Source organism: Girardinichthys multiradiatus, chromosome 7 (genome assembly GCF_021462225.1).
Source record: "Girardinichthys multiradiatus isolate DD_20200921_A chromosome 7, DD_fGirMul_XY1, whole genome shotgun sequence".
Classification (NCBI taxonomy): Eukaryota; Metazoa; Chordata; class Actinopteri; order Cyprinodontiformes; family Goodeidae; genus Girardinichthys; species Girardinichthys multiradiatus.
In genome coordinates, this window is record NC_061800.1 from 30,148,431 (window position 1) to 30,172,535 (window position 24,105).

The window sequence follows — 24,105 nt, forward strand, 5'->3', positions numbered from 1 at the left end:
TAAACTAAACTATGCCGCATGGCAACCTGAATAAATAAATATAGCCATCATCTCCACACACTTATAGCTGTCATTGCATTTGGCACTGTGATATTTATCCAATGCAGGGTGTAAATAAGACGGAAAAGGAGAACACTCTGCTTACCTAAATTATAGGTGTAGTGAACCTGTGACCCGCTCCAGCCTCGCTGCCAGGCAACGTGTTGAACATGATCAAACGCGCAACAAATAAACCAGTAACTAATTTAAACCGGGCGCGGACGACGTCTGGAAATGACACCTAGGATGCAGTCCATCTCAAACCAAGGTAGTCCACAAACCAGTAAACCGCTGTTGGTCCAGTCATACCTCTCATGGTACCTTTGGATGTAATTTCTTAGCCGATACAGTTGAGGTAGCGGCGGTCAATAGGAAGGAGTAGGGAGGGATTTGCTTATTCATTCAGTCGGATGTCTATCCACGCACCTGCTCCATGGCTGTATATCGTAACTATAAAAAGACAGGCGAGATAATGCTCCATACAATCTAACCTCAGCTCTGCTCACACTGACCCGCATGTGTCCTGCTCCTCCTCTCTGATTGGCTGACAGCGACGTCAATCATGGGGACCTTCTAAAGTGACGACTCAGTGGCGTCTGGTGGCTGTTACTGTAACATAATAGGTTTTTATTACTATTATTCAGTCAATTTTGTATTTAAATAGCTGCTGTTTAAAAAAAAACAATTTGGAAAAAAAATGAATATTTTAAGTTTTGATTTACATCTTTAAAAAACGGAACGTTGAAAAGTGTTTATAGCGAATCAGTAAACAAAAGAAAAATCTTTCTTAGCAGTACAGCGTTCAAACCTTTCCTATAATAGCCGACTAGCTAAATATGCGAGAATAAGTATTTATTTATTTATTGCTTAGTTATGCCTTGTAGGGAAACAATGCCCTAAAGGGCGGGATGGTAATCTGTAGATTCTGGGAAAATTCAGGATGTCAGTCCAAGCCGTCAAAAAGTTACACTGAGCACCTCTAACAGACAGCAGCAGGGGACGCGGGCCCTTTAAGAGAAGCCAAGCTTTCGCGTGTGCGTCAGAGCAGAGCGCGAGCCCCATATTTCTGTGCGCGCGGGCACAGGTGGTATTTAGTTGACTTGAATTTATTTGGTGAAAGTAAACAACTGAGCCACATTTTATGACCAAAGTCAAGTATCATCAACGAGGATAAAAACACAAGAATGCCAGGTACTTACAGGTCCTTCTCAAAAAATTAGCATATTGTGATAAAGTTCATTATTTTCTATAATGTAATGATGAAAATTTAACATTCATATATTTTAGATTCATTGCACACTAACTGAAATATTTCAGGTTTTTTATTGTCTTAATACGGATGATTTTGGCATACAGCTCATGAAAACCCAAAATTCCTATCTCACAAAATTAGCATATCATTAAAAGGGTCTCTAAACGAGCTATGAACCTAATCATCTGAATCAACGAGTTAACTCTAAACACCTGCAAAAGATTCCTGAGGCCTTTAAAACTCCCAGCCTGGTTCATCACTCAAAACCCCAATCATGGGTAAGACTGCCGACCTGACTGCTGTCCAGAAGGCCACTATTGACACCCTCAAGCAAGAGGGTAAGACACAGAAAGAAATTTCTGAACAAATAGGCTGTTCCCAGAGTGCTGTATCAAGGCACCTCAGTGGAAAGTCTGTGGGAAGGAAAACGTGTGGCAGAAAACACTGCACAACGAGAAGAGGTGACCGGACCCTGAGGGAGATTGTGGAGAAGGGCCGATTCCAGACCTTGGGGGACCTGCGGAAACAGTGGACTGAGTCTGGAGTAGAAACATCCAGAGCCACCGTGCACAGGCGTGTGCAGGAAATGGGCTACAGGTGCCGCATTCCCCAGACCTGGGCTACAGAGAAGCAGCACTGGACTGTTGCTCAGTGGTCCAAAGTACTTTTTTCGGATGAAAGCAAATTCTGCATGTCATTCGGAAATCAAGGTGCCAGAGTCTGGAGGAAGACTGGGGAGAAGGAAATGCCAAAATGCCAGAAGTCCAGTGTCAAGTACCCACAGTCAGTGATGGTCTGGGGTGCCGTGTCAGCTGCTGGTGTTGGTCCACTGTGTTTTATCAAGGGCAGGGTCAATGCAGCTAGCTATCAGGAGATTTTGGAGCACTTCATGCTTCCATCTGCTGAAAAGCTTTATGGAGATGAAGATTTTGTTTTTCAGCACGACCTGGCACCTGCTCACAGTGCCAAAACCACTGGTAAATGGTTTACTGACCATGGTATCACTGTGCTCAATTGGCCTGCCAACTCTCCTGACCTGAACCCCATAGAGAATCTGTGGGATATTGTGAAGAGAACGTTGAGAGACTCAAGACCCAACACTCTGGATGAGCTAAAGGCCGCTATCGAAGCATCCTGGGCCTCCATAAGACCTCAGCAGTGCCACAGGCTGATTGCCTCCATGCCACGCCGCATTGAAGCAGTCATTTCTGCAAAAGGATTCCCGACCAAGTATTGAGTGTATAACTGTACATGATTATTTGAAGGTTGACGTTGTTTGTATTAAAAACACTTTTCTTTTATTGGTCGGATGAAATATGCTAATTTTGTGAGATAGGAATTTTGGGTTTTCATGAACTGTATGCCAAAATCATCTGTATTAAGACAATAAAAGACCTGAAATATTTCAGTTAGTGTGCAATGAATCTAAAATATATGAATGTTAAATTTTCATCATGACATTATGGAAAATAATGAACTTTATCACAATATGCAAATTTTTTGAGAAGGACCTGTATTTCTATTGTGGTCCTCCAGAAACCCAAGCCCAGTACAAACATACAACAAGTAGCATTACAGATAAAACGAGAGAAAAAGACACAGAAAACATAAAAAACAGACACCTAATACACAGAATATACACAAAGATAATTTACCAATCATAACATTTTTTTAAATAAATTTACACATTATCATTACAAAAGCATACCTAACTCTCAACAGCAGGGTCTCTACCACTGAATTAATGTACAATTCTATAACCACCCAAGGTTTATATATATATATATATATATATATAAAACCCCTTAAAAAATTACTTTTCATTTCCTCTGACTGCACAAACAAAAAACTTCTTGTACCCATAAGACCTTTAAATATGTATGGCACAAAATCAAGCTTCCTCGAGTGGATTAATAGTGACTATGACTTACACTAAAACATAATTTATCACTTTGGAACCTTGATAGTGAATATTTTAAGTGTGAGTGGGGCTGCACGGTGGAGCAGTTGGTAGCACTGTTGCCTTGCAGCAAGAAGGTCCTGGGTTCAATTCCCAGCCTGGGCTCTTTCTGCATGGAGTTTGCATGTTCTCCCTGTGCATGAGTGGGTTCTCACCGGGTACTCCGGCTTCCTCCCACAGTCCAAAGACATGCCTGTTAGGTTAATTGGTCACTCTAAATTGCCCTTAGGTGTATGAATGAGTGTGGTTGTTTGTGTGTTGTGTTGCCCTGCGATGGACTGGCGACATGTCCAGGGTGTACCCCGCCTCTTTCCCATAGACTGCTGGAGATAGGCACCAGCTTCCCCATGACCCACTATGGAATAAGCAGTAGAAAATGCATGACTGACTGATGACTATGTGTTAATCACTATCATTCGTTGATATTATCAGTGTTTAAGTGGGGGTGTAATAAGAGCGAGGTTGAAGTTATAAAATCCAACATTTTACTGTTAAGTTGCAACCGTGTCTTCTCAAGCAGAGAGCTGATACATGTTTGTTTCCCTCAACCGGACACAGTTATTTGAATTTATTTCCGAACGAGTAGCAGCAATGAGCCATAAATGAAGCGTCTCTTCTGCTCCTGTCAACCGTTATTTAAGTTATATATATATATACAGTACAGACCAAAGGTTTGGACACACCTTCTCATTCAAAGAGTTGTCTTTATTTTCATGACTATGAATATTGTAGCTTCACACTGAAGGCATCAAAACTATGAATTAACATATGTGGAATTATATACTGAACAAAAAAGTGTGAAACAACTGATAATATGTCTTATATTCTAGGCTCTTCAAAGTAGCCACCTTTTGCTTTTATTACTGCTCCGCATACTCTTGGCATTCTGTTGATGAGCTTCAAGAGGTAGTCACCTGAAATGGTTTTCCAACAGTCTTGAAGGAGTTCCCAGAGATGCTTAGCACTTGTTGGCCCTTTTGCCTTCACTCTGCGGTCCAGTTCACCCCAAACCATCTCGATTGGGTTCAGGTCCGGTGACTGTGGAGGCCAGGTCATCTGGCGCAGCTCCCCATCACTCTCCTTCTTGGTCAAATAGCCCTTACACAGCCTGGAGGTGTGTTTGGGGTCATTGTCCTTCAAGAGGTAGTCACCTAAAATGGTTTTCACTTCACAGATGTGCCCTGTCAGGTTTAATAAGTGGGATTTTAAGCCTTATAAATGGAGTTGGGACCATCAGTTGTGTTGTGCAGGAAGTGGATACAGTACACAGCTGATAGTCCTACTGAATAGACTGTTAGAATTTGTATTATGGCAAGAAAAAAGCAGCTAAGTAAAGAAAAACGAGTGGCCATCATTACTTTAAGAAATGAAGGTCAGTCAGTCTGAACAATTGGGAAAACTTTGTAAGTGTCCCCAAGTGCAGTCGCAAAAACCATCAAGCGCTACAAAGAAACTGGCTCACATGAGGACCGCCCCAGGAAAGGAAGACCATGAGTCACCTCTGCTGCGGACGATAAGTTCATCCGAGTCACCAGCCTCAGAAATCGCAGGTTAACAGCAGCTCAGATTAGAGAACAGGTCAATGCCACACAGAGTTCTAGCAGCAGACACATCTCTAGAACAACTGTTAAGAGGAGACTGTGTGAATCAGGCCTTCATGGTAAAATAGCTGCTAGGAAACCACTGCTGAGGACAGGCAACAAGCAGAAGAGACTTGTTTGGGCTAAAGAACACAAGGAATTGACATTAGACCAGTGGAAATCTGTGCTTTGGTCTGATGAGTCCAAGTTTGAGATCTTTGGTTCCAACCACCGTGGAACCAAAGATCCACGGTAGAAGAGGTGAACGGATGGACTCTACATGCCTGGTTCCCACTGTGAAGCATGGAGGAGGAGGTGTGATGGTGTGGGGGTGCTTTGCTGGTGACATTGTTGGGGATTTATTCAAAATTGAAGGCATACTGAACCAGCATGGCTACCACAGCATCTTGCAGCGGCATGCTATTCCATCCGGTTTGCGTTTAGTTGGACTATCATTTATTTTTCAACAGGACAATGACCCCAAAGTCACCTCCAGGCTGTGTAAGGGCTATTTGACCAAGAAGGAGAGTGATGGGGTGCTGCGCCAGATGACCTGGCCTCCACAGTAACCGGACCTGAACCCAATCGAGATGGTTTGGGGTGAGCTGGACCGCAGAGTGAAGGCAAAAGGGCCAACAAGTGCTAAGCATCTCTGGGAACTCCTTCAAGACTGTTGGAAAACCATTTCAGATGACTACCTCTTGAAGCTCATCAACAGAATGCCAAGAGTGTGCGGAGCAGTAATCAAACATATTATCAGTTGTTTCACACTTTTTTGTTCAGTATATAATTCCACATGTGTTAATTCATAGTTTTGATGCCTTCAGTGTGAAACTACAATATTCATAGTCATGAAAATAAAGAAAACTCTTTGAATGAGAAGGTGAACCAGTCGGATTAATAGTGATCAGTAAAATAAGAGAGAAAGTTAAAAGAAACAATCCAAAAGATAACTGTATTACAAAATTTGTCAGTGCCTTTCTGCCTCCATGTAACGGCCAGTAGCAGTATCGGTGATCAAACAAATGACACCTTCACCCACGAAAGCACCAGGTCGAAGTTTACTCAGGTAGCATCCTGAGGCTGGTCATGATGAGGGGCAGACGACAGAGGACATGTCACCTGATCTACAGTTAGTAACAGGACACCTTTCTGTTAGCTTCTAGGTGGAACTGCAGGATGATGAGGATGTGAAAAATGTCTTGTCATTCAGTACAGCCAAATTTATACTTCTTGCCTGTCGAGCCAATTCAAATGCCATTAAACATGTGAAAAGATAATTCAGGAGATCAGCGCATTACATCTTTTTGTTGCAGCCAGTTCATTTCTATAGCTGCTCAAAAGGAAGTGATAACCTGAAAAACATGGCAGTAAGGGCAAAATAGAGGCACATGCAGCTATTTTAACCTAAGGTTTGGAGAAAATCAGTATGAAGCCCTTTCCTACTGAAGGTTTGTTTCTGCCCCTCTGTTCTTTCATATTTCTGTTGTAGGCTATAGTCGAACTAATACAAAACATTCAGGCCTGGGAGTTGTTTAATGGTGCAGTTTGTTAATTGTTTAAGTGTTTCTCTTTAGAGAGGATGGGTGCAGAAAGTTTTTTCTCATGAATTTCAAAAATGTATATTGTAATCTACGCAGCTATCAGAACAACCTTGTTGGTGGCTGTTGGTTTGCATCCGGAAGTTGTCCTACCCATGAAATGTCCAGGTCTGAGTTTTAGTCCCAGTCCCCTTCTGCCCTCAGTTACTGTAAAGTGGGCAGTTTTCTGGCGTCTCATGTTAATCAACGTTGCCATCTAATGGTAGGAAAGAGATTGTACAGCTTCCTTCGGCCTGCAGGAACACTTCGACTGAAATCAGAGCAGATAGTTTAAGATTCAGTGAAACTTCATTTCTATGTTGTACTGCCTGTGATGTTCAGCAACGAACTCTTTCTTTTAACACTAATTACATTATTGTAATTATTATTATTTGATCCAACTTTTATTCTTTGAACTCATGTAAAATAGAGAAGTTGGGAAATACTGATAGCTATATAGACCTTTAACAAAAATGAATTCCAGTTTCAATTTTGCATTTTACCTGAAAACAGACAAGTTTTAAGTCAGTAAACCCTGGATTTAAAAATGATCATTTCATTGTTATCCAATATTGGTTTGGTATTGGAATTGATATTTGCAGATGGTTGAAAATTTATTCTTGAAAACATTTTTGATAAATTATGCACTGCAATGCTTGTGTCTTTGGTCATTTTACTCTCACATATTTTTTTTTTTGTCTTAAGACAGGCAGCATTTTTTGGATAGAGCGCAATGCGTGACAAAACAGACCTTCAAACAACAACAATCCACTTGAAAACTGGGTGCTATAATTTAAAATTACCCAGCAGACCACTTATAGAACATGTCATGGTCTTTCTTTTTGTTTTGCTATTTTGTTGTAATTTTTTGTGTAATTAAAATAAACTCTCCTCTCCCAAAAACAAGCTTCCAAATATGCATTGCTCTGCTGATATCACATAAGCCTGAAGTTAATTGATCGGAATTTTTTTGAGTTGGTCTATTTGTATTTTTCTTTTTTTTATTCATCTTCATTGGTATATTTTTAATCACATTTTTTAAGGGTATTTATTTGTATTCTGTACAGCTGCAGCAAAAAGTTTGAGCTTTATGTGGGAATGCTGCGTGGGTTTTAGGAACATTTGGCAACGAATATTTGGTTGTGAAGAGGGTCATGGATTAGCCAGATTTCATGATGATCATTTTGAGTGATTGTAGTGATCAAGTTGTCATTCAGGAATTATGTGTTCTGTTAAAGCTATTTTCAGCCCTCAGCAAAGTTTCTCACAGAACTGCTGCATTACACATTTCTTCCAGCAAAAATGATCACCAGCAAGATGGACATAGACAAATCATATCAGTCAGTCATTTTCTACCGCTTATTCCATAGTGGGTTGCGGGCGACCTGGTGCCCATCTCCAGCAGTCTATGGGTGGGAGGCGGGGTACGTACTGGACAGGTCGCCAGTCCATCGCAGGGCAACACACAAACAACCATGCACATACTCATTCATACACCTAAGGGCAATTTAGAGAGACCAATTAACCTAATTAAATCATATCAGTTCATTTTTAAGTCTATACAACCAGAATATGGAAAGTTACTCATTTTATGTGTGGCGAAAGTGCATAGAAACAAAACAGATGGAAAACTTCATGCAGGAACATAACAAAAACAGATCAAATAAAGCTATGGACACAGTTGGCCTCAGGTTCACCATTCACAGCAGCATGCATCATGGTGTGGGAATTATTGGAGTCAAACTCTGGCTTAGACACGTCCTGCTAAAATCCTTTCTACTCAAATACAACTTTAACATTTCAGGATCTACATCAAATTCAGTTAAAAGGTGCTCATCCGACAAAATGGTTAACTATTGCCAGCTAATTTGTCTAATTCTCATTCCTCTTGTGATGTCATCAACTCCTATACACATAAAGTACAATTATCTGTTTATTCTTCAGTGTGCTTTTTAAGAACTAAGTTACTTGTGAAGACCTGCATTTAAAATCCACACTTCAATGCCCAGCTTTGTTTTTTTGGTTGTGTTCATTTGTGAATGAAAATGTGCCTGACAGTACTAAAACAGGTCAAACAAAAACAAAATAAATATAATAATATAATAAATATAATAATATAACAAAACAATACAAGCAGAATAAAAACACACTATAGAGACTGTGGTAAAATAAAAAGAAACAACAAACTAACTCACACTATCGAAGCAACTGGAAAAAGTCTGTTTTTAAAAGAGACTTGAAAACAGCAACAAAAGAAGCCTGTCTAATATTTAATTGCAACTTTTTCCATAATTCTGGAGCCAAAACTGAATAAACCCGATCTTCTCTGAGCTTCAGCCTAGTTTTTGGTACGACCAAGAGAACCTGGTCTAACGGCCCATGGTGAAACATAAGGCTGAAGCAAGTCAGAGAGGTAAAGAGGAGCAAGACCATTAACACATTTGAAAGCCAAGAAAAATATTTTAAAGTCAGTTTTTTGGCACACAGACAGCCAATGGAGAGATGACAGAACAGCAGAGGTACAGTATATCTGCAAAGTAAAGACAACACCGAACCTTTTGACATTTAGTTATGTTACAATGTTATTCCGAATGATATCAAATCATTTTTGAATATGGTAAATGGTAAATGGCCAGCACTTGTATAGTGCTTTATCAAGTCTGAGGACACCAAATCAATTAACACTCCAATCAGTGATCCACCCATTCATACACACATTCAGACACTGACAGTGGTAAGCTGCATTGCAGCTACAGCTGCCCTTAGAGCAGACTGACAGAAACAGGGCTGCCATACAATTGGTGCCATCGGAGCAGGGGTTCGAACTGGCAACCCACCAGTTACAGGATGAACCCGTCTTCTTTGCAGTACATCTCATGCTGCATCAGATTGGAAGGGGGACATCTGTGGACAGCCATTTTCAGATCTCTCCTGAGATTTTCAATCAGATTCAAGCCTGGACTCTGGCTTGGCCACTCCAGGACATTGACAGAGTGGTTCTGAAGCCACTTCTTTGAGATCTTTGCTGTGGGCTTTGGGTCGTTGTTGTGTTGGTTTCCTCCAAATAGGACACCTGGCATTCACAACAAAGAGTTCAATCTTTGTCTCATCAGCCCAGATAATTATTTTTCTCATGGTCTGAAAGTCCTTCAGGGACCTTTTGGCAAACTCCAGACAGGCTGCCATGTGCCTTTTATTAAGGAATGGCTTTTGTCTGGCCATTCTACCATACAGGCTTGATTTGTGGATTGCTGCAGAGATGGTTGTCCTTCTTAGAGGTTCTCCTCTTTCCACAGAGGAACGCTGGAGCTCTGACAGAGTGACCTTGGGGTTCTTGGTCAACTCCCTGACCACGGCTCTTCTCTCCTGATTGCTTAGTTTAGACAGCTAGCCAGCTTTAGAAATAATCCTGGTGGTTCCAAACGTCATCCATTTATAAATGATGGAGGCCACTGTGCTGATTGGGACCTTCAAAGCAGCAGAAGATTTGTGCCTCAAGACAATCCTGTTTGTGCCTTTCCTAATCATTTCCTAATCATGTCCAATCAACTGAATTTACCACAGATGTACTCCTTTTAAGCTGTAGAGAAACATCTCAAGGATGATCAGTGCAAACCTAATCTCAATTTTGAGCTCCATGCCAAATGCACACACATACTTATGTAAATGTGATTTCTTAGTTTTCTATTTGCAATAAATTTGCAACAATCGCAAATGTCTTTCACATTGTCATAATGGGGTATTATGCGTAGAATTTGAGGAAAGACATTAATTTAATACCATTTGAAATAAGTCTGTAACAGGACTAAATGAGGAAAAAAGTGCAGCGCCGTGAAAACGTAGAGGCACTTTATGCTGGTGTTTATGTGTACGGGTTAAAAGACAAGCGGCAGCATTCTGAACAAGCTGAAGGTGTGAAAGACAGGCATGGCGTAATTTAATTACTCAAATAAATTAGTAACCTTTCAATACTAAAAGGTTCAATCAAAACAAAAAAGCCACATATATGATATAGGAACCAACTAGACATATAGACAACACAAAAAATAAAAAATAAAGATGCTGGGCCCCTAATAAACTAGTAGCAGCCTCTTCATTGCGAGATGATTCTGTCACATTAAAATGTATCACCCTAAATGTTAATGTGACAAATTTGGTGCCATGTGTTTGGCTTGTTCTTTCCAGAATGGGTAAGCAGACCAATACAATACAGTGGTGTGTCTCAGTAAACCAAAGCCTCGTAATCTTTCAGACGACATGTATATTACAATGAATCACATTCACTCCTGCAGTTCGTAAATCAGGAACGGCAGCGACAAACTATCCTGGTGCTAAACGTCCAGAGGATTAGACCCTCAGCATATAACAAGAGATAAGATAAGATAAGATAACTTTATTGCCCACCACCTCTTTGAGATGGAGATTTGTCTTTGACATCTGGGAAAACAAGCACCCTTACACATACAGAGATAATAAAACACACTATTAAAACAATATAGCTAAAAGCAACAGCTTCATAAACTCTAGATACTGGATGCATTAAAAGCATTCTATTGTTTAAAAACAAAACAAAAAACAGTGATATAATCAATTTGTGTCTATTTAAGGTACTCCTTGTTCATAATGAACACAGCTGAGGGGATAAATGAGTTTTTATTGCGGTTTGTTTCTGTTAGTCGGACCATTAGTCTCCTACCAGATGGCAGCAGCTTAAAGGAGATGTGCTGGGTCATTGTAAACCTAAATTGCCTTTTTTCTTCAAACCACATTTGTGTGGGTCAAGAGGATACATGTGCTGGTGATGCCTGTTGAGCCACTTCCTGTCTCTGGCAATGACGTTCCCATACCAGGAAACTATATTAAAGGAAAAGACACTTTCAATGAGTGCCCTATTTACAGAACAGTGCTGTAAAAAATGAGTCACTCCTTGACAGAATTTATCTTATTTTGCTTTTATCACCCTAAATGTTCCAAGACATCAAAGACATTTTGCCAACACAACAAATAAACAAAGCAAATTCAAGAAACTGAATTCAAATGTTGATTTGTTTTTTTTTTGTTTTTTTTGTTGTTAAAGGAAAAAATTCACTTGGCCCATTATGGAAGAATAATTGGCCTGTTGAATGAACTGTAAAACATGTTTTTCATTTAATTCCGATCTCAAAAAGCAACACATTGTGCCCCGAGCTCAAAAAATTCAAGAACAGATAAGAAGCAAAACCATAAAAAATCTACCAGAAAGGGTTACAAAGCCACTTTTAAAGCTCTAAGCTCCAGCGAATCACAGTTAGAGCCATTATCCAAAAATAAAGACTTGGACTAGTGGGAAACCTTTATCAATGACATATCCAGGAAGTCATAAAAGAACCCACGACAACAACCAAAGCACTGCAGGCCACACTCGCCTGAGTTATGATTCCTGATTCAACAATAAGAAAAGCACATATAACATTGTGTTGGAGGTAGGAAGGTCCAGGTATTTCATTGTTGCTTGGCAACATGGATTACTTGCCATAATTGATGAAACCATGAATTCTGCTCTTTACAATTAATTCTACTTCTTTCTCTACTAATCCTTCTGATGGAGAATGTGAGGCTGTCAGCTCAAGTGGACTTGAGTTATGCAGCAGGACAAAGATCTAAAACAGACCACAATGTCCATCTCAGAATGGATTAAAAAAAAAAGGAAAATGAAGACTTTAAGGTGGCCTACTCAAAGTATGGAATCAAATGCAATTGAGATGTTGTGGCATGATCACAGGCGGTTCATGCTCAGAAGCCCCCAGTGTGTCTTAACTAAAAAGAAGAGTGTGCCAGACTTCCTCCACAGTGATGTAACCAGTGGTGGTACAACCAGTTATCAGGTTCAGGGGGGATTATGATTTCACATACAGATCCAAGTTCCTTGATACATGAAATCATCATTTTTAAATAGCTTTTCATATTTACACAGGTTATCTGTATCTGACAAAAAAGTGAGATTTAAAAAAAAAAAAAAAAAAAAAAACCAGAAGAAATTTGTAAGGGATCAAATACTTTTTCATTGAGCTGAAAATGCAAATGCAAGCTCACTGTTACAGCATCTGACAGAAGGTCAGCAGGGAACCTGTTGAAGTTTAGCTCCATAATGATTCCCATCCACACTCCGACACACAGCAGGCTGCAACATTTACCAAACAAACACACACACACACATTCAGACCCCTGCGCAAAATGTCCCCACCAGCATCATATCACACCACCCGAACTGTACACCTACAAAGCCAAGCTCCAGTCTGCCCGCATGGTGGCGCTCGGGCTGTTTCCACCAAATCAGGCGCAGCAGTCTATTTTACCGCTGGGTGTGTGGATTCATTCTGCTCTGAAACTGTGAACGCAGCGCATCAGATCTCCAGTAATGCGATTCCCAAGCAGCTTTCTAAACTCCAGAAGAGCGCTGCTTAACCCGGAGGAACTTCTCCAACTCAACGGCCGCTCCTAATCTTCACTCCTCACTTGATGACAATTGCTTTGGGATTGCGCCTCTCCACTGTGCGTCTTTTGATTTTTGGAAAGTTTGATTATTTCTTGTATGCCAAAGTAGAGATGAATAACACAGGGTTCAACCAGACAGAGGGCGGGCTGTTCAACAAGACGGAGGAGTTTTTCTGCTGCAACTTCTCCTCCGTGGTGACTGATAACGGCATTGTGGCCGCGGCCCCGGACGAGAGGAGCCTCTTCATCATGAGGGTTGTCCAGATAGCCGTCATGTGCGTCCTGTCCCTCACCGTGGTGTTTGGCATATTCTTCCTGGGCTGCAACCTCCTCATAAAGTCCGAGGGGATGATAAACTTTCTGGTGACGGACAGGAGACCTTCTAAAGAAGCGGAGGCGGTGATTGTTGGAGCCTACTGATGGGTGATGGATGAGGACAGTCTAGGTGTTGAAAACAGATGGAGAGGGCGCGACGATCAACAGCCCGAACACCAGGCCCTGTTTTTATGTTTGTACAGTTTATAAAAACCTGAAAGAGCCCCCTGTAGGAGGACCCTGATGGGCAGCTGCTCATCTGTATTCATGTGGCCTTTAATGCAAACAGTCTCAAAGAGGTAAAGTGCGCTGGGATCTTCTTTAGTTAGGTGTTCGATCACGCACTGATCTAATTTAATAGTTGTAAAGCATCAGTCAAAGGCAAAGGTTTTGTATTTTCAGCTTTGCAAACGCAGTGGGGAATTAAATGTTGAATGTTTTGCTCCATTTGGCCTAAAATAGGCAATACTGTGTTCAATATAATTCCTGGACATAAAAATGTACTAGCTCGCAAAAATGATAAATGCCTAAATAAATTCCTTCTGTAATTACGACTCTTTTCTTCTTGATTGAAGTTATTTCTCTCACATCTTACTTTGAGGCTCACAGTTCAGTTCAGGTTAAATGATCTGTATTTAATAGGAGGACATGGCTTTACAGGGATACAGATGAGGAGCAACATTTTGTTGAAAAGACAAAGTGTAGCAATGTGGTTGAGACTTGAAAGGGGAAAGTCATCCACATTAAAACCTCTAATTATTTGTAGATACCTTTGAAAAGTTATAAGATTCATCCTTGACTTTCAACATTTTTGTTTGGACAGAATCTACACTATAAAAAAGAGTTTTGGAGGGTAATAAATGTTAAATGTTAGAATTATTTAACTTTAATCAAGCATATTAGTTTGTAAAAGTAATGTTCAATAATGTTCAAATTTTAATAATATTAACTACATTTTCTGGTAACCTATCTTAACAATTTCAATAGAATTAAAATTAGTTCAGTCAATCGTTCTCATTTATTATGCGCTGTGTCCAGCAGAAAACTTTCACGTTCATAAGGCTACAGTACCCTGAAAAAGTATCTCCCATCTTATAGATTTCTTAATCTTTTTGCATTTTGGTCACAAAAGTTTTGAAAGCATCAAACAAATTTAATATCAGATAAAATAACGTGAGTGAATGCAGTTGTCAAATGAGGATTTCTCTTATTAAGGGGAAAAAGCTGTCCAAACCATCTGGTTGTAATAATTTTGGTGAAACTACTGCTTTCAAGTGTTTGTGATCACCAACAATGTTAGTTTTATATCACTGTAGAGGAATTTTTGCTCACTCTTCTTTGCAGAATTCTTTTCATTCAGTCACATTGAAAGGTTTTATGCCACAACAACTGAATCGGGTTTAAGACCGGACCTTGACTAGGCCACTCCAAAGTTTTCCTTTATTTATAATTTTTTTCATTCTTTAGCAATTCATAATTGGACTTGCTGATGTGTTTTGGATCATTGTCCTGCTGCATAGCCCAACAATCCCAGCAAGTCATCCAAGTTCTGTAGAAGCAAAGTGGCCCCAGACCATAACACTACCACCACTATATTTGACTGTCAGCAAGGTGATCGTTTTCTAAAATGTGTTGTTTGTGTTACGCCGGGATGCTCACCTTCCAGAAAAGTAACGCTTTTTCCAAAAAACCTGGGGGTGATCAAGATGTTATTTTGGCAACGTGAGATGGCCTTTGGGATGTTTTTGGTCAAAAGTAGTTTTCATCTTGGAAATCTCTCATGGATGTCGATTTTGCCCACGAAAAAGACCGGGCAGACTCCATGACTGGGGTTAGAGTAGTCACTCCTGGGAAGGCTCACCGCCGTTCCATGTTTTTCCATTTGTGAATAACGGCTCTTGTTGTAGTTCAATAGAGTCCCAGAGCTCATCTGTTCCTAAATTTCTTAAGATTGTGGCATGACATGTTTCTTTTTGAGATATTTTAGCCTACTTCATACTGTCAGACAGGTTCTATTTAGATGATTTCTTGATTTTCCAGGCCAGACACTTAAGCAAGCCAGGGTGTGGCAAGTGAAATTGAACCAAAATGTTGTTGAATCATGATTTTTTAAAAAGGGCAGGTATGTTTTCATATTGGTTGGCTTGGATTGCTTTTTTCCTTTAATTAATTAAATTATTATTAATGAAGTGTTTTTTTTACTATGTACTTGGGTTTTCTTTCACAATTAACTATGTTTGATGATCTGAAACATTTGTTTGAGGTGGAAAAGTAAAAATGTGAGAAACCTGTAACAAGGAAAATACTTTTTCACAACACTGCATCTTTCTTCATGGATCATACTATAAATAAGTTGAATTTCAGTCAATGTTAGAAGCTACTGAGAAGGCTTCTGTGTCACAGCAAAAATGTAAGTTTGTATGCAGCTTTAACAGGTTTAGCGGCTGCACTAACATTAACAACAAGCTTGGGAGCAAACTGAGCTTCTTAACCCTGACACCGTTGTCGCCATTGAACATGCCTCTTTAATCTATATTAAATGTTGTACATTAGTCTTGCTTATTTGATTTGCAAAGTATAACATCAACAATGATCTTGAAAGAAACAGTAAAGAAGCTATTTTGCTATGATTCTGCGACTAAGGGGAATCCATTGCAAGTTTATGATATAGGGGGGTCCTCTGTCTCAATCTGGAGATGTGAAACTGTTTCCTATTTGATCATTTCTTCTTATTCAGTGGGAACCTGTAGAGTTTAAATGTATATTTAGAAAGCTAATTCTGGATTGAGAAAGCAGCCATGCTATTATCATGTTTGTGTTTAATGTGAGTATAAAAGGGACAATTTAGAAAAAAGTAATATATTTAGTAATTAAATTTAGTAATTCAGTAATTCAGTAATTAAACAAGTTTAAAAAATGTAATACATTTTGTAAAATTATGCAAAACAATGTTTGAATTTCATTAAATTTGTTTAGTGAGTACCTTTTACAAAGTTAATGGAATTTAACTAAGTTTTAGTCTTTTAGCTGTTAAATTTAATTAAACAGTTTTTACTCAGAAATGCGAATTAAAATCAGCATGAATACAATTTATACAAATTGTTACATCAGTATTGTTGGTTTACTTTTTTCTTTATCAGCGAAAAAAAAGTCCAATTCTCAACATATTATTTTGGAGTGGCCAACCAGAAACAGCCTTAAAAAGCAATGTAGAAAAGAGATGTTCGTGGCAGTGCAGTGTCTGCAAGAAATGTACCAATTTCATAAGATTTCTTCCTCATTTTCAATTATGTCTATATAGAAAATGCAGATATAAACCTTTTAATAAAATGACTTTGAAAATGAACCTTATTATCTTAGGATTTCGTTTTTCTCAGCCCGAGTCAGGATTTGATCCATGCAGCCTTTCACATCCTCCCTCCTTCTGTCAAAACATCTGTCGTGCTCCTCTGCCCCAGGGTTCACCTGGCTGCCAGCTCCCCAGGAGCGTCAGAAATTACTTGTCTTGTCAATGCAGTGACAAAGGAGCCACCGGCCAATATGGCGCTCTGCTTCACTGCCCACCTGTGCTTCCATACAAAGTTGAAGTGAATCAACTTACATTCATTAAAATGCCCTTCATCTTGTCTCTCTTTTCTCCTGTTCCCCCATCTTGACTGTTGTGTCATGTTTGACTGAGGTCCCCTTCTGTCTGACAGTTTTGAGAAATTAACTGTCATGGGCTAATCTGGTCATCCTTAGGGTGATGCTTTAAAAACTAATAAAATCAAAAACAACAACTCAGCTGCTGCAAATGAGACTGAAGCTATAGCAAAAATGTGACCTATTACCTATTACTTCTATCTATCTATCTATCTATCTATCTATCTATCTATCTATCTATCTATCTATCTATCTATCTATCTATCTATCTATCTATCTATCTATCTATCTATCTATCTATCTATCTATCTATCTATCTATCTATCTATCTATCTATCTATCTATCTATCTATCTATCTATCTATCTATCTATCTATCTATCTATCTATCTATCTATCTATCTATCTATCTATCTATCTATCTATCGTTCTTACTTTAAAGTGTTTAAGGTGGATATTGCAAATGGAATAAATAACTTTTCATAAATGGCTTTCCGGTCCAGAGAGATTTTAAGCCTTCTGCCTGACGGGAGCAGCTAGAATGAGTGATGGAGGGGATCAGAAGGATCTTCTGTGATCAGGGTGGACCTCCGAACACAGAGCGGTTGTGCAGTTCAAAGCTGGAGGTTTGAGGTGAACCAAACTGCCCTGGTTTGTGATTCGGGACAATTTGGTTTGTGTTTCAAACTGAGAAAGCTGAAAGTGATGAACGATTCCATGAGTGCTTTATAAACCAGTGTTAAAATGTCAGTCATTTTCTACCGCTTATTCCATAGTGGGTCACAGGGGAGCTGGTGCCTATTTCCAGCAGTCTATGGGCAAGAGGAAGGGTACACCCTGGACAGATCACCAGTCCATCACAGGGCAACACACAAACAACCACGCACACACTCATTCATACACCTAAGGGCAATTTAGAGTGACCAATTAACCTAACAGGCATGTCTTTGGACTGTGGGAGGAAGCCAAAGTACCCGGTGAGAACCCACACATGCACAGGGAGAACATGCAAACTCCATGCAGAAAGACCACCGGCTGGGAATTGAACCCAGGACCTTCTTGCTGCAAGGCAACAGTGCTACCAACTGCACCACCGTGTAGCCCATGTCAAAATGTCCTTCTTGATATTAAAAGATTGCAGTTTTCTCAGCATGTGGAGACGTTGTTGTGCTTTTTTTAAAAATGGAGTCTGTGTGTTTTTTAAATGACAGCTGGGAGTCAATTTCTGTTCCAAGGTATCTAAAAGACACCATCCAGTCCACCTGCTGGCCCTGGATGCTAAGTGGCAGAAAGAGAGATGATCTGGCATCTTTATCTCTACCCCCACATGACAACTCTTTCTTCTGTGACATTTAGTTCCAACACATTGTCACAAAAGACTTTGGCCAAGTTGTCAAATGCCTGTTGGTACCAGGGTAGAGCATCAGAGCTGGTAATGTGAGCTACTAGAGACACTGTTGCAGGAAATACAGTTGGCAGACACAGAAAACAGAACAGCAAATAAAACAGAGCCTTGAGGGTTTAAAACCAACATACTTGATTTAAAACCTCTAAAACGGACATGTTGTGATCTGGACTGTAAAATTCATCCATTAAATCAATGATGGCTGAGCATGTAGGTCTCAAAGGCGCTGCAGTAAAATTAGGATATTTAGAGTTTTAAAAGCAGAAGAGAAGTCCATTTATAATACCCTTGTGTGTGGCCATGTCCAGGTGTTTGGTAATGACGTCATCATCCACCCATCCCTTGCCTTTAAGGCTAACTGGTGTTGGTCCAGTTAATCTGACACCTTCCATTTTACCGGTCACACACTTCTATTCCTGCATCTATCTATGTTCTATCCATGCATTTACATAAAACTGAAGACAGGGCACCGTCTTGTGAGAGGTCCAGTTAGCTGACTGCAGCAGTTCTTCAGCACTCTGCCTCTGAGCTTGTCAGGGCCAGGGGGTTCGTGCGGGTTGAGTTTTTGGAGAATGGATGTCACCAGGTGTCTGTTGATGATGACGTGTGGGTGGAAGGAACTCTTTTTCAAGCTCCCTCCCAATGGATTTGTCCCCTTGAAGGACAGCATGTTTTTCTCTGGATGAGACAGTTTCATGTTCTTTGTAATGCATTTTTTATTTTTGGGATAGGTTTAAACATCTATCAAAAGATGCGGATCACCCCGTATTTGGTAAAAAAACCAAGTCCCAGTCAGTAAAGCCGAAGCAACCTTTACGTGATTCAGCTGCTACTTCATTCCAGACCATAATTTTATTTCTAACAGGTTCACTAGTTTTTAGTTGTAATCTGGGTGATACCAGAATCACATTATGACGTGGCTTACAAATATATGTTTGGGATGTTACCAAAGCATAAATCCTGTATATTGTTCTAAGGAAGGTAGATGAGTGGTTATGTCACACCTGTTAAAATCTCCCAATAAAAATATTGGCTGCTCTCCAGTCTGACTCCCAGCACTGCGGTAGCTGTCAGTGATCTGCTCAGCAGCAAGGTTAAAGTCCAGACCTGGTACATGAACGAGGATAACAGTGATCTGGCAGAACTCTCTGGACAGATAGTGAGGTCTAAAAGAAACAATAATCATTTCATAGTGTTTACAGCTCTGTGTGTCCCTCACATTAAAGTTTATTGCCCATACCACCCATTGCTAAAAGCCATGCAGAGTCTCCCCCCAACTGACTTACGGGCTTTTATTGCATCCCTGTTAAAGCGAATGGAAGCCTGTTTCAGTAAAACAGAAAAGACTACTTTGTTTAAAATCCTGGTCGAATTTTTAAAGTGTGGAGAGTTCTTTGGACTTGTTCCGAAGTGACATTACATTTTGGCTGTCTCATTGAGTTTTGTATTCCTCCACTGGATCCTCTTTTCCTTCAAATCCACTTTAATTTCTGTGTGCAGAGGAGCTCAGGTGGTACGTCGCTAGTTTAGAGGAGTACACCTACTGGCTCTGGCAGAAGGCGGCTCAACCCCCCCGAAGAGCTGAGCTTACCTGCATTGCTGAATGACGGTGAATCCAGAAACCAGTAAGCAATAGGCGAGAGACCAGGAAAATCCTGGCCAACAAAAACAAATGTTACTAAGACTTTTTATTGTGGAGGTATGGATTCAGACTGAAAAGGACCAATTTACCGCAAAGGAATAATTTTTTAGTATATGCAGTGCAATGGTATTTATACTACTTGAACTTTTCCACATTTTTCCTGTCACAACAACAAACATTAATGTATTTTTTGGGGGAATTTTATGTGATAGGCCTAGGCTATACAATTCCTCCACCTTTTCTCTGTTAACCCAAAAATAAAGTTGAGTGCAATAACTGCCATGAGAAGTCGCCTAGTAAGTAAGTGCATGCAAAATGTGTTGGACGGAAAAAAAACCTTGCACATGACTCTAAACATACCATCCTCAGCATAAAACATGGTGGTGGTAGAAAGATGTGGTAGGAATGGGTTTGTTTTGCAAGGACATGGAAGCTGGTCACAGTTGGTGAGAAGATAGATGGAGCTGAATAAGAGTGATCCAGGCAATGAAAAAAATAAATAAAAAATTAAATCGGCTGCAGATGACTTAAGAATGGGAAGGAGCTTTGCCTAACATCAGGACAATAATGCTAAACTTGGATTACAGTATATTCATCCATTAGAATGATCCAGTCAAAGTCCACACCTAAGAATCTCTGGCAATACTTGAAAACTGATGCTCACGGATGTTCTGTAAATGTAAAGCAGTTTACCTTTTCTTTCACATTGTAATTTTTAAATTAGAAGATAATAAAACAACAGGTCATTGCAAGACAGGTTTATTTCCCACACTGAGTCTCTCCGTTTGCTGTCTGTGATCACTATAATTAAAGGATGTGTTGGAAAATGCTCATTGATAGGTGTCTGGCCTGTTAAATATCCAGGAGCAACCTTCTGTCTGAAGCTGACTTAAAAGAGGCATGAATAATAATAAAAAACAGAGGTGATAAGATTTTTATTACAAAAGCATATTTTCACATTTTCACACAGCGTATGTTGCAGAGGGTTAGTTTGGTGTGAGGCAATCATATCTGTCATCTTAAAGATTTCACACCCCAGTGCTCGTTGAAATTCAGGAGATACTAACAGCATCCATCTCTATCCAACCTCAACAAGCTGATTGTGCTCTGCAGAGCTTATGAGCTTCTCCCCCCAACATGCATCAGAAATGTGTTTTGATTGCTACTCTGCGCAATTTTAAAACTCAGAGTCAGGCTATTAAAAATATATGTTTGGAAAGCCTGATGTGGCCATGTGCTCTCACATTTCTTCCCAAAGGAAGAGAGTGTTACAGGTCAGAGGGAGGAAAAGGAAAAACACTGTTCATTACTACATGTACCAGCTGTTTAGGTCAAAAAAACAGGAAAAACCTATATGAACAGTGTAACGCAGAGCAATACGGAGCAATACATCAGCTCACTTCATCCCATGCTGACTGTCAGTGGACTGTGCTCAACCATGACAGCATCTGTGGGGTGTTGATTGCGGGCTAAAACAGGCTTCAGGTCCTCGCTTGCTGTCTTATGATTGGCTGCTGAGCAAAAGCCCGGTCAATGAACTGGATAGTGACGAAAAGCCCCAAATAGCAGCAAGGCAGCCACACTCTCATTTCTCTCCTGTTCTCCCAACAACTGATCTCCTGGGCTGCGGTGCCACAGACACATCAGTCAATGTGGAGAGAGATCTTTAAGGCTGGATCATATTTTTGCTCCCTTGCTCTGCATGACAGTCAGCAAAGTTAGAATTCTCACTTCATCCCAACTTATGCTCAATAATATTTTCTGTGCAGTTGTAATAAAAGGCTGAGGCAAGCAGAAGAAATTAGTTTCTGTCAGCCGTTGATGAAAGAGAAAATCAAGCTGTGAGAAATCCCCACACACTGGTCTCAATTTTTATTACCCAATGCCTTCAGTTGTTTTCAGGTGGATGAGTCATGGCTCTGTTGTAATGCTGATTGTTTCACACAGAAACATCATAGCAATTAAACATCTGAACTATGCTGCCTCTAATACTTTGCTGTAATCCAGAGTATGTGTGTGTATGTTCATTTGTGCTTGTGTCATAAAGAAATGAATCATGGCTCCTTCCACTCAGACTGAGAAGAGTTCTTCTTCGTGTCTGGCTCCAACAGTGTAAACCTGTAATTGCAGAACTAAAGGCCATTAATAATAAACAGTTTATTGCAGCAGCTACAATCAGTTCCCACACAGGTTTTATAGATCTGGAATTTGGTTTAAGTATTTTTTAAGTCTGGGTAAATATGGAAATACGTCATAGATTACACCAATACATTAATGTTTTCAGACAGTGTTCTACATTCATCCATCCATCCTTCTTGTAGGTCCATCCGTCCCTCTATATATCAGTCCTTCCCTCCATCCATCTCTCCCTCCCTGCTTCAATCGATCCGACCATCCATCTTTCCTTCCATCTATCCATCTCTCCATCCAGCCATTCATCCATCTGTCCGTCTCTGATTTTTGAAGCTTCCATGCTTAACGTCTGAAAACTGCAAAAATTAAACAAGGTAAATTTATAGTGAAGGTTTGTATTTATATTCTTTGAGTTTTTCTGGTAAAAAAAAACAAAAACAATGGCCTCAGACATCAAAGGAGTTATACATAGAAGTAACGAAACTTGACAAAAACATTTTTTAGAAACCCTGTAGAAGGGTTCTGTGCTATTGACACAAAAGCTAACATGACTACCACATTCTCTCTTCAGACAGAGCTGTTTTTGGCATCTGATGAATCAAACTGAAATTCTTTTGGCCCTCTCTTTGGCCCTGTTGAAAAGCCAACATCCACAATGATATGTGGGTGCATTAGTCCATTTTATACGGGTGTCTTCCATCTCTGTAGAGACACTATGAGTGCTGAGTCATACAGACCAACTATAGAGCCACTGGATCGTTCCATCTAGACAACATTTTTTACATTCAAGGACTTTATTTCAGCAAGAAGATGGCAAGCAACATTCTGCAAATATTCAGCCAAAGTAAAAGTCTTATTGTTATTCAGGCTTATTACTTAAAAAACTAAAACCTGAGTTGGTAACATCCTACTTTTAAAAAAACAAATTAAATAAATCCATCTTTTTTTACTCTTATTGATACCCTTGGTAAAGATGTATGAAAAGCCTTAACCCAAATTCACCTTTTGTTGTTCTGAAACAAACTCATACTGATTTCCTTTTTAAATCTTTCTTTGCTTTTGGGTACATTTAAAAGTGGGGGAAAGGTCCATGATAAATCTTAATTACTTTTATTCAGTTTTTGCCCCCTCTTATCAATACCTAGAAAAGTTATAGTTTGTTTATACCTGCGTAAGTAAAAGGGAATGAGAAGAGAAGTAAGTCAGATTTGTGCCAAACCTTAGAAATCAGAAAATGTCTAGCATAGTGATGACAGGTAATGAACATGTAGAAAATCACCTTATGCCCACTGCATAGTACAGTGGAGGGTCTGTGATGCTGTGGATATAAATCTTCCTTAAAGGCTCTGGGCAGCTTGTTAGAATCCATGGCATCACAAAAACTTTGAAACACAAACCTCTGGTGTCTGCCAGAAAACTGAAAATAACTGGTCAATAGATCTTTTGTCCTGATAATGATCGAGAACAACATAATCAAACCAACACAGACATGGTTCAACAGGCACAACATCTGTCTTCTACTGTGGCCACCTCAATTCTTGACCTAAGTCGTATAGAAAACATATGATGTGAGCTGAAGAAAGGAGATCATGTGAGAGGACAATCTAGAGAGTTTGTATATACTTGTATATATTTTTTACATATATTGTTGTGTTTTCAATACTTAAAATCATTATGGGTTTCTATTCAATGAAAACCTGTTAGCAGTTAACATAGTTTTGCTACAACTTTTCTGGAAATGTGTTGCTGAGATTAAAAAGGTAACCTTCTCAGTTTCCCTATTTGATTTGACAAGAAAACTAAATGCGTCATTTATTGATTTATTTTTTATTAAAACAAGTAGTTGTTTCCCAGTTCTTCTTTATGGTTGTATTTTGTGTTATTGTCTTTCCTCTTATCAGTGCTGTTTTAAGCACCTCAGGTAGCTGTTTCAGTCTGAAAAACCCATCAGCTCAGCAACAGGATTAAAACTGCTGATCGGCCTATGAAACCTGAGAACAAGCACAATCATACCTCCAATGAAACTGCCCATGTATCTTCAGAATCTATCTATATATAAAGTTTCAAAAGGCTCTTAGTAAGTT

The 24,105-nt window shown here is 39.7% G+C and overlaps 2 protein-coding genes and 1 long non-coding RNA gene across 10 annotated transcripts in view; 2 read left to right on the plus strand and 1 right to left on the minus strand.

The window, feature by feature from the left end:
• Positions 1–648, minus strand: part of galnt13 (UDP-N-acetyl-alpha-D-galactosamine:polypeptide N-acetylgalactosaminyltransferase 13) — a 53,632-nt gene extending 52,984 nt beyond the window's left edge. For 6 of the 8 annotated variants that reach the window (XR_007038973.1, XR_007038974.1, XM_047370331.1 and 3 more), the window contains exon 1: positions 146–545. The gene's annotated coding sequence lies outside the window, so the exon portion shown is untranslated. The other 2 variants (XM_047370327.1, XM_047370326.1) reach the window with 2 other exon arrangements.
• Positions 212–22,369, plus strand: LOC124871213. The gene is made up of 3 exons (XR_007038975.1): positions 212–307; positions 19,747–19,871; positions 22,210–22,369. It is a non-coding gene; the product is annotated as an uncharacterized LOC124871213 (long non-coding RNA).
• Positions 12,767–13,754, plus strand: rprma (reprimo, TP53 dependent G2 arrest mediator candidate a). The gene has a single exon (XM_047370332.1). The coding sequence runs from the start codon at positions 12,910–12,912 to the stop codon at positions 13,303–13,305; it is 396 nt and encodes a 131-aa protein (XP_047226288.1). The 5' UTR covers positions 12,767–12,909; the 3' UTR covers positions 13,306–13,754.
• Positions 22,370–24,105: the final 1,736 nt, after the last annotated feature.

What these genes read in the sequence shown, in the direction of transcription:
- rprma (XM_047370332.1), top strand. Translation starts at nt 12,910, where the DNA reads ATGACAATTGCTTTGGGATTGCGCCTCTCCACTGTGCGTCTTTTGATT.